General features: G+C 50.5%; 1 protein-coding gene across 1 annotated transcript; it reads right to left on the reverse strand.

Moving 5' to 3' along the window:
- Positions 1 to 259: 259 nt before the first annotated feature.
- Positions 260 to 8772, reverse strand: AGMAT (agmatinase (putative); the record flags this gene model as incomplete). The annotated part of the gene is made up of 7 exons (XM_079697670.1): positions 260 to 333; positions 1654 to 1738; positions 2888 to 3067; positions 3506 to 3701; positions 4749 to 4797; positions 7284 to 7486; positions 8474 to 8772. The coding sequence occupies 7 exons, from the start codon at positions 8770 to 8772 to the stop codon at positions 260 to 262; spliced, it is 1086 nt and encodes a 361-aa protein (XP_079553796.1).
- Positions 8773 to 9581: the final 809 nt, after the last annotated feature.

Genomic DNA, 9581 nt, shown 5'->3' on the forward strand with positions numbered 1-9581 from the left:
CCATCACCATTCATCAAAGGAAAAAAGAAACAGCACAAGCACATTTTTTTTTAAGTTAATTCAAACACCTTAGGAATATTAGCCGTTTGGATTAGAGTTCTACTGTAAGCCCCGATTATAGAGCCACCAATGACACTTTTAGCAGAACGTTTTATTGGCATAAACTCTTTAGTACTCAGATTGCTTGCACATAAGTTCTTCTGGAGAATTCGTCATCCAGGCAAGCTCTTGTTTTATCTTGAACATCGTAGCACAAGATTCAGGCGACTGTCACTTTGGGGAGAACACACAGCATCTCAAACAGCAGGTTAGCCGCCACGAGGGCTGTGTTTCCTACAAAGCAGTGAAAAACCCAAACGTGAACACCACACAGACCGCCTCCTGAGGCCAAGCCTCTCGGGCTCCTCAGCCTTTGTCCCTTTGTGCTTCCAGAGTCCTGCCTTGCGCACTCCTCTGCGGTTCCCCACCGCCCTGTGGACGTGATTTCCCCGGCGTTCTCTCCATCAAGCATCATTCAGAAATGGTATTTTAAAATTCAGAAGCCTCTCTGTTTACTCTGAGAACAGATTTCCCCCAAAGGAAAACCTATCACATTGGTGTGTATCGTATTTACTATCTATCCTCTAAGGCTAATGGGCCTAACCCTGTAAGCTTTTCTAGATTAAAATTATTGGGATGGCATCGGCTTTGAATCTCTCTCCTAAACCAGCTAACTCCCCCACTTTATCAATATTAATAAATATCATTTATGCCTTGAGAATTCACTTTTCAATGAAATATCCAAGGCAAATGGCACTGGGCAGCCCTATCGCTGAACTGCACGCTGGTTTCTCTCCCTTCTGCTGATGGGTGGGCCAGCTAACAATCCTTAGCCGCCTCCCAGGGGTTTTGTTAGGGTTCATTAGCTCACATCTGTACAGTGTACAGTAATAGGTTTATTTTCTTCACTGTAGGACATACTCAGCCGGTTCCTGAGTTATATAAAGGGACCCGTCCATCTACTTATTAACTAGATTAATACAATTTAAACTAGCCGCCAGGACTTCCCTGGTGGTGTAGTGGTTAAGAATCCGCCTGCCAATGCAAGGGACACGGGTTCGAGCCCTGGTCCGGGAAGATCCCACATGCCGCGGAGCAACTAAGCCCGTGCGCCACAACTACTGAGCCTGCGCTCTAGAGCCCGTGAGCCACAACTACTGAGCCCATGTGCTGCAACTACTGAAGCCCGCGTGCCTAGAGCCAGTGCTCCATAACAAGAGAAGCCACTGCAATGAGAAGCCCGCGCACCGCAATTAAGAGTAGCCCCCGCTCGGGCTTCCCTGGTGGCGCAGTGGTTGAGAGTCCGCCTGCCGATGCAGGGGACGCGGGTTCGTGACCCGGTCTGGGAAGATCCCACATGCCGCGGAGCAGCTGGGCCCGTGAGCCATGGCCGCTGAGCCTGCGCGTCCGGAGCCTGTGCTCCGCAACGGGAGAGGCCACAACAGTGAGAGGCTTGCGTACCGCAAAAAAAAAAAAAAAGAGTAGCACCCACTCGCCGCAACTAGAGAAAGGCCGCACACAACAAAGACCCAACGCAGCCAAAAATAAAAAATATAAAATAATTAAAAATAAACTAGCCACTGCCTACGGATCACATTTGTCTCCCTTACTCACCAGAAGGATCGTACGGCGGTGAAACCTCCACAAGATCACAACCCACCACGTTCAGGCCTTGACAACCCCGGATGATCTCCAGAGCCTGTCCAAGATGAAGCTTGAGTTGTCCAGAGAGGTAATCATTGACAACAGAAAGCAACCAGTAGAGGCCTCCATGGATTTCTCCCAACACGGGCCCTTCGACTTGGAACTGTCGCTTTCCCTCAATAAACATTCATTGACCACCAGGCACCCTGGTGGGATCACAGAGACAAACAAACCCAATCGCTCCAATGCCAGCACGAAGGGCTTCAGGAATAGTATGAGCACGTGTCGCAGCCTGAAGAGGCTGGGGAAGGCTCCCCCAAGGTGGAAACACTTAGCTCAACGAACTGACCAAGCAGAGGCGTAGGGGGAGGGCAGCCCAGAGAGAGGGAAAGACACATGCAAAGGCGCCATGACGCAAGAAGTACTAGTAGTCAGACGTGGCCAGAGATAGGATGAGTGAGGGGTGGTGGCAGGAAGAGCGTCACTTAGCTTCCGTTCTGCAGGTGAAAAGCAGGAAGGATGCGAAGCCGAGGAATGAGGAGTGTGTTCTAGAAAACTGACGGGAACTGGGAAAGGCTTTAGAGAGGCTGTTATCACCATCCTCCTTTCTGAGAGGATAGAAGATAGTTGATTAGTTCAAGCAGTCTTCATTCATTCACTCCAGTATCTGTGAATATCTCCTACTTATATGTCAGACACTCTCCTCGGCTCGGAGAGTAGTGAACAGAACAAAGGTCCACCCCTGGAGCTTTCCTTCTAGGTAGAGCCACACTCCAGTTCTGCCTCCCTGTGCTATGCTCAGCTTACCATGGGAGCTTTCTTTGGGGGTTTCTAAAACTCTTGAACTACCCTGGGAAGTGTTAATCCCACTGTGCATACCTTTAAAATTTAACCCCAAAAAGGTAAGTTTGGTGTCTGAACAGGGGACACTATAATATTGTCCCCATGAACAGGTGGACCAGAGGCAGAAAGGCCAAATAACGGACTATTATATCCCAGATAAGAAATGAGGGCCCTTGCCATAATCAGTCACTCATCAATAAGGGAGACTCCAAACCTGTGATCAGCCCTGAGCACAATAAAGGTCCAGGTGCTCTGATTTTAAAAGCCCATCCTGATTTCTAAAGACTCAGTTCAGGTCCCAGGAAAGTGGGGAGCTAAGTATCCTCACCCACAGGAAGTGTCACTGGGGGAGCCTCCTTACCTGACTAGGGGTGAGACCAGCAATTTCGGGTGTCCCTGTCCCTGGGGCATAGGCAGGGTCCAAGCCGTCGATATCAAAGCTGATATAAATGGGTCTGACTCCCATCTGCTGCCTCACTTTTCCCATCAGAGGAACCAATGACTTCATCCAGCAGTCTTCAGCCAGGACCACCCGGAAGCCCTGCGAAAGAATTGAAGAGCAGAAAGTTGACACTTGGGCCTGGCAGCATTTACTGGGCATTTCCTATAGGCCTACCCCGTACTCAGCTTATGTGCACCTCAAAGTTAACCCCCGATATCCATGAGGAGGGAACTACCATCCCCATATCAGACCCATCGCCTAGGGTCTGGACCTCCTTCACTCTTTTCCAAGCCAGCAGCATCCAAGGGCTTGGTTTGTTTCTGCTTGTCTCCCCTCCCCAGCAATAAGAGGCCTCCTCTGCCTCGTGAATTATCATCCCCGCCCTTATCTGCTCCACACGACGCAAACTCACCTTTCTGTCCCCATTTTGAGCTTGATTAGCAAAGTCCCTTTCAACCCATAGCCTCCACTGAGTGGGCAATGGAGAGGAAGGCACTTTGGGGCCGGGGACAGAGGGAGGGGCTTTCAGCCTGTCACCTGGCTCCGGCTGTATCTGTAGGTATCCAAAGTCATGGAAGAGCCCCGGATGCCGATCTGTACCACGCGCTTACAGTCCAGGAGTCCCTCATCCACGCACCGGCGGAAGGGCGTCCCATGATAGAGCTTCTCACCCAGGGCCTTGTCCGCCACGTCCATGTGTGCATCCACATGCACCAGCCCCATAGGCCCATGCCTGAGGACAACAGGGCAGCTCAGAGGCCAGGCCTCCCAGTGGGGCCTGAACACCACCACCCTCCAGGCCACCAAAACTTGATGACAATTCATAGCCATGGAGGGGGGACCTGGCATCAGTTACCAGCCTTGCAACTGGTTTCTGTCTTCAAACCACTTAGCTTCTCAGAAGGACAATAAGCTCAGAGAAGTCAGGCAGAACATAGTCATCTGCTTTAGCTGACACTCCCTACCTATCACCCAGAATTGTCTTCACTTACAGATGGAGAGGGCTGGGAGGATGAAAGTAAAGGGTGGCGGCTCAGGTGAGCCCGTCTGAAGGCTCACCTAATCAGCACCACCCTTTCTCCAACTGCGGTACCAAGATGTAGCTTCCACTCAGCTCTCTCTCTATAATCCCCATCAACCCTGCCAGCCGCCCAAGAAAAACAGACAATCCAAATCAGTGCCAGGCAAACACAGCTTCCAGAAAAGCCTTGTACCCACCCACCCACCTCCAACCAGAATGCCACCCACATAGCTTTCCTCTATATGAATTCTGGAGCTCACCACCTTGGCCCATCTGTCTATTTCTCTAACAAACCAAAATTAGTCAATCCCTGGTAGGTTTTCACTACTGGAAAAATCCATCTTCTCATCCTCTGGGAAAGGGGCCCTTTCAGGAAAAAAACAGGGCCTCTCCTCAGCAAGCAACACCATTGTGCCTGTCAGTATTCGTATTTGGCCTTTGAAGCAAAACAGAAACTGAAGTTAACTGGGGTTGTGTATTTCACTAGGGGCTCATCTTCCAAAAACAGAGGCAAACGCTGAGCGTGCATACCAGAGCAGATCTAGGGCGAGGGCGGGTGGCCAGGGTGTTAATAATAAATTGTCTTGGCTCCCATCTGGTGACTGACAGACACACCTGGAGCTTGACCTTAATTTTGATCCATAGAAGCAACTCAGTGGGGAATTCCCTATCATCCCCAATAACCTGAGCCAGCAGAGGTCACCTGACGCCATCTAGCAGAAAACAACTCATTCCCCAGCTCCCGCCTTTGGGACTTACTTTTCTGCCATCGCTTGCAATATAGGATAGGTGATTGTGTGATCTCCACCTTCAAGGAGAAAAAAAAGAAGAAAACATCTGGAACGTGGATAAGATTCGAGGACCATGTATCACCTAGAACGATCTTTAATCTGCCCAATTCTGCCACCCTTTCGATTAGACTGGAAGAATTATAACCCCAGCTAAAATATGATCTTGTTCAGTGGTGGAGAAATGGCCACTAAATGTCTGACATTACATTGTCATTTAAAAGAGGAAATGAGGGCTTCCCTGGTGGCGCAGCGGTTGGGAGTCCGCCTGCCGATGCAGGGGACACGGATTCGTGTCCTGGTCTAGGAAGACCCTGCATGCTGCGGGGCGGCTGGGCCTGTGAGCCATGGCCGCTGAGCCTGCGCGTCCGGAGCCTGTGCTCCACAGCGGGAGGGGCCGCAACAGTGAGGGGTCCGCGCACCGCAAAAAAAAAAAAAAAAAAAAAAAAAGAGGAAATTAAATTAAGGCTTATAGGGAAAATGCTTGGACCAGCTCTGTCCAGTTGAACTTCCTGCAGTGACACGCATGTTCTGTATCTGCACTGGCCAACGTGGTGGTCACTAGCCATTGGCTATTGAAATGTGGCTCATGCAACTGAAGAATTGAATTTTTTATTTTATTTTATTGTAATTCATTTAAATAGCCACATGTGGCTAGGGGCTACCATAATGGACAGCACAGGCCTAGAAAAGTATTACCATTGATAATTATTAATAACAACAATAGCTATATTTATGGAAGCCTAAAACATGCCAGTCACAAGGCTGGGCGCTTTATATGCACTTTTATTATATGCCCCTGACACAATATAAGAAGGTAGGTGGTGGTATTTTTATTCCCATATTACAGATAAGGAAATGAAGCACGAAGAGCTAGTGAGAGGTGGAGCTGAGATTTCAAACCACGTCAGCCAGAAACCCCACTCCTTACCCCTATGCTCTGCAGGCTAGGCCCTCTCATTTGGCAAAAATAAATTTGGATATTTAGAAAAAGGTACTATTTTGACTATTGGTGAACAGGAAGAGGAAGAACTGCTACAGTGAGAGTGGGGCAGGGTGGGGGAGGGTAAGAGGAAAGCTGCTCTATAGATTGACATAGACCCTGACGAGAGGAAAAGACTCCCTTGCAGTTCTCTCAAATAAAGTCATTGAAACGACGTCCTTGAAATAGTTAAGAAGTCACAACTAAGCCCCTGCTGGCAGCCTCCTCAGGCCTGGCTGGCATCAACGGCTGGGACAAGGTGAGGTGGATGGAGGCACTTGCCGGATGCAAAATTGAAGGGACACCAAAAAAAAAAAAAAAAACCAAAACCTCAGTAATTGGGGAATTCCCTGGCGGTCCAGCGATTAGGACTCTGCGCTTACGCTGCAGGGGACCTGGATCCCATCCCCGGCCAGGGGACGAACAAAGATCCTGCAAGCTGTGTGGCCAAAAAAAAAAAAAAAAAAAACCTAAGTAATCAAGATAAATACTATTTTAATGTAATATTTTAAAAAATCAAAATCAATGCAAAAAAAAAAAAAAAAAGAATCCATGATACGGACTTCCCTGGTGGCGCAGTGGTTAAGAATCCGCCTGCCAATGCAGGGGACACAGGTTCGAGCCCTGGTCTGGGAAGATCCCACATGCCGCAGAGCAACTAAGCCCGAGAGCCACAACTACTGAAGCCCGTGTGCCTCAGAGCCCGCATGCTGCAACTACTGAGCCCACGTGCCTAGAGTCCATGCTCCACAACAAGAGAAGCCACCGCAATGAGAATCCCGTGCTACTTTATTTTATTTATTTATTTTTCTTTTTTTATAAATTTATTTATTTTATTTTATTTTTGGCTGCGTTGGGTCTTTGTTGCTGCCTGCGGGCTTTCTCTAGTTGCAGTGAGTAGGGGCTACTCTCCGTTGCAGTGCACGGGCTTCTCATTGCGGTGGCTTCTCTTGTTGCAGAGCACAGGCTCTAGGTGCACAGGCTGCAGTAGTTGCAGCATGTGGGCTCAGTAGATGTGGTACGCGGGCTCTAGAGAGCAGGCTCAGTAGTTGTGGCGCACGGGCTTAGTTGCTCCGTGGCATGTGGGATCTTCCCAGACCAGGGCTCGAACCCGTGTCCCCTGCATTGGCAGGCGGATTCTTAACCACTGTGCTACCAGGGAAGTCCCCCATGATAAACTTTAAATAAAGATAGTACCAGCAACTGTGCTGTTCTGAGCCATACTGGAACCTGAGGCAAAAAGGGAAACCAGTAACGTGTATTGCTGACTTTTTGGCACCCCTTAAATTTTGCACCAAGGTGAATGCCTCACTTGCTTCACCCTGGTCCATCCCTGTCAGTCACATTCGTCCAAAAATGTAAATATCCTCTCCCCAGGGGTTAAAATAAATGAATTAACAATGTTCCCTTTCCTACTGTCTCCATATTGACAGTGGCTCACCCTGGAGAAGTAACCGTACTCCAGCTCATGATAAATAGACCCTGAGCTCAGAGAACTACCCTCTCCCTTGCAGATGCCATTACCCAAGGTCAGAGGAATACAGCCAGCTGCTACAATTTTCTGATAGGCCTCTCGAATTAGGCGGCAGCTGTCCTGAAGGTTGTAAAGATTGACATTCACATCGCCTAGGTCTGCAACCATGAGGGACTGGAAGGGGAGGGCTCCTGTGCTAGGGTTGGCTGTCCGAAGCAGCACTGATTCTTCGCGGATCCGTCGGGGTCCAAATCTGGAGGAGAAAGAATCAGCCTGTGAGCCATCCCTAAAGGTTTAGAGGCTCTGCCTAGGCCGAGGCTTCCCAGGCTCTGTGCTGGGGCTGGCTGAATCTTTGCTGCAGGGGGTAGGGGTCATCCTATACATTGCAGGATGTTTAGCAGCAACCCTGGTCTTTACCCACTAGATGCCAGTAGCAGCCCTTCCCCCATGTTGTGATAACCAAAAATGCTTCCAGACTCTGCCAAATGTCCCCTGGGGGGAAAAAGTCACACACACGTTGAGGACCACTGATCTAGCCTATATAGTGAAGAGATAAAAGGTACAGACTTAGAAGCCCACCCATCACCAATTTACTAAATGGCATTAGATAATTTCTTAATCTCCCTGAGCCTCAATTTCCTAAACTGTTGCTGCGGAATCGTAAATAGCTGATGTTCAATAATTAGAAAAATCGATTTTACTTCCTCTAACTTGATCTTAGGAAAACTGCCTTATTTAGGGGACCTCCCTGGCGGTTTAGTGGTTAAGACTCCGCATTTCCACTGCAGCGGGCATGCGGTGATCCCTGGTGGGGGAACTAAGATCCTGCAGGCTGCGCGACCAAAAAAAGAAGAAAAAGTTGCCTTATTTGGAGCAAATTCGTGAGTCAGGTGACATCTAGAGGTTTGGGGAAGGGGCAACCAGCTTCTGTTCTCACACTTAATGTCCCCTGCTTCTGTAAACCGGGGTACCCACAGCCACCATCCAGCTAGGCCAGGGAATGGGGCAGGGAGAAGGCTCAGTCCTTGAACCCCCTTTCTTTACCAATGGATGACGCGGCTGAGCCCTCGGGGTTGCTTGAGGGAAACCAGCTGTCTCTCAAAGGATTAGGGGCACTTTGGAGCCAGGCACTGGCTTCCAACTCGACCCTGGGTGAGGGAAAGTGCCTCTCCATGAGTTTTGTGTGCGCAGTGGCTGCCAGGCTGTCCCAACACGTGTCCCCGAGTCCTTCGGGGCTTACCTCGCCCCGGGCCGGTTGGAGGTCCCAATGTCCAACGGCACCCCGATGAAGGCGGCATCCAGCCCCTCGGGGGAGGCCTGCACGGGCAGCCGCATCATGGAGCAGATGCCCACCGACCGGGCCACGAACTCGGAGCTGGGAGGTTGGTTCCGGGGGGCGTCGGAGGCCTGGCGGCTCTGGCTGCTGCCGCGGTCGCAGAGCCCCGCCGCAGGACGCGCTCGGCCCCCGGGAACCAGACCCCGCGCGCCCCCGCCGCCCCCCAGGCCCCGGGCGCAGCCGGACGCCAGCAGCCGCAGCATCCCGCCCGCCCCGCTGGTCCCCGCTGGTCCCCGCAGCGGCCGGGGCGAGTGTGCCAGCGCCCGAGACGCCCCGGGCTCAAAGGGCAGGGGCGCCTGGAGATCAAAGGCGGGGGAGGGGCCCAGGGACCGCGCCGCTCTCTCCCTGCACACCTTCCTGGACTTCGGCCTCTAGTTCCTTTCATAAATAGAGCCAGCCCCGCGGTTCCCTACTGACGTCCACCGCACTGCCCCAGGTGGGTCCCTCCCCACCAAAATCAGGCCCTTGGCAGCTTCTTCTCCCAGAGTAACACCTAATGCAACTTCCCTGGCAGTCCAGTGGTTAAGACTTCAGGCTTCCACTGCAGGGGACACGTGTTTGATCCCTGGTTGGGGAACTAAGATCCCACAACAAACCTGAAAGATTTGAAGAGGAAAGACCTTTCTCTAAGCGAGAGAAATTGGAGCATTTTTTAAAAAATAATGTACCAAGAAATGTCTGGGTGGGAGTCCCAGGAAGCAGAGTCTTTCTAAATTAACCTTTTTTAAAAAGGACTTAGAGGCGAGCCCACCTGTGCAGTCCTCTTTATCCCTAAGGGGAGGGGGGAAAGAAGTGATCTGTAATGCAGTTATGGGAGCCATTTTGTGGTATTATATATTTTTTAATCTCTAGAACTTTAGATTGAATGGGAAAGGCCCGAGTTTGCATTAAATTTGTCCCTTTATATAAAATCACACATTAAATCACACCACCCTGCAGGGTGAGGCAAAGTCTCCTAAAGATCAATAACAGGTATTCAGTGTGGCAATCGGCTGCCGAGCAGGTCCCTGCC

The sequence above is a fragment of the Hyperoodon ampullatus genome, assembly GCF_949752795.1.
Source record: "Hyperoodon ampullatus genome assembly, chromosome: 2".
Taxonomy (NCBI): Eukaryota; Metazoa; Chordata; class Mammalia; order Artiodactyla; family Ziphiidae; genus Hyperoodon; species Hyperoodon ampullatus.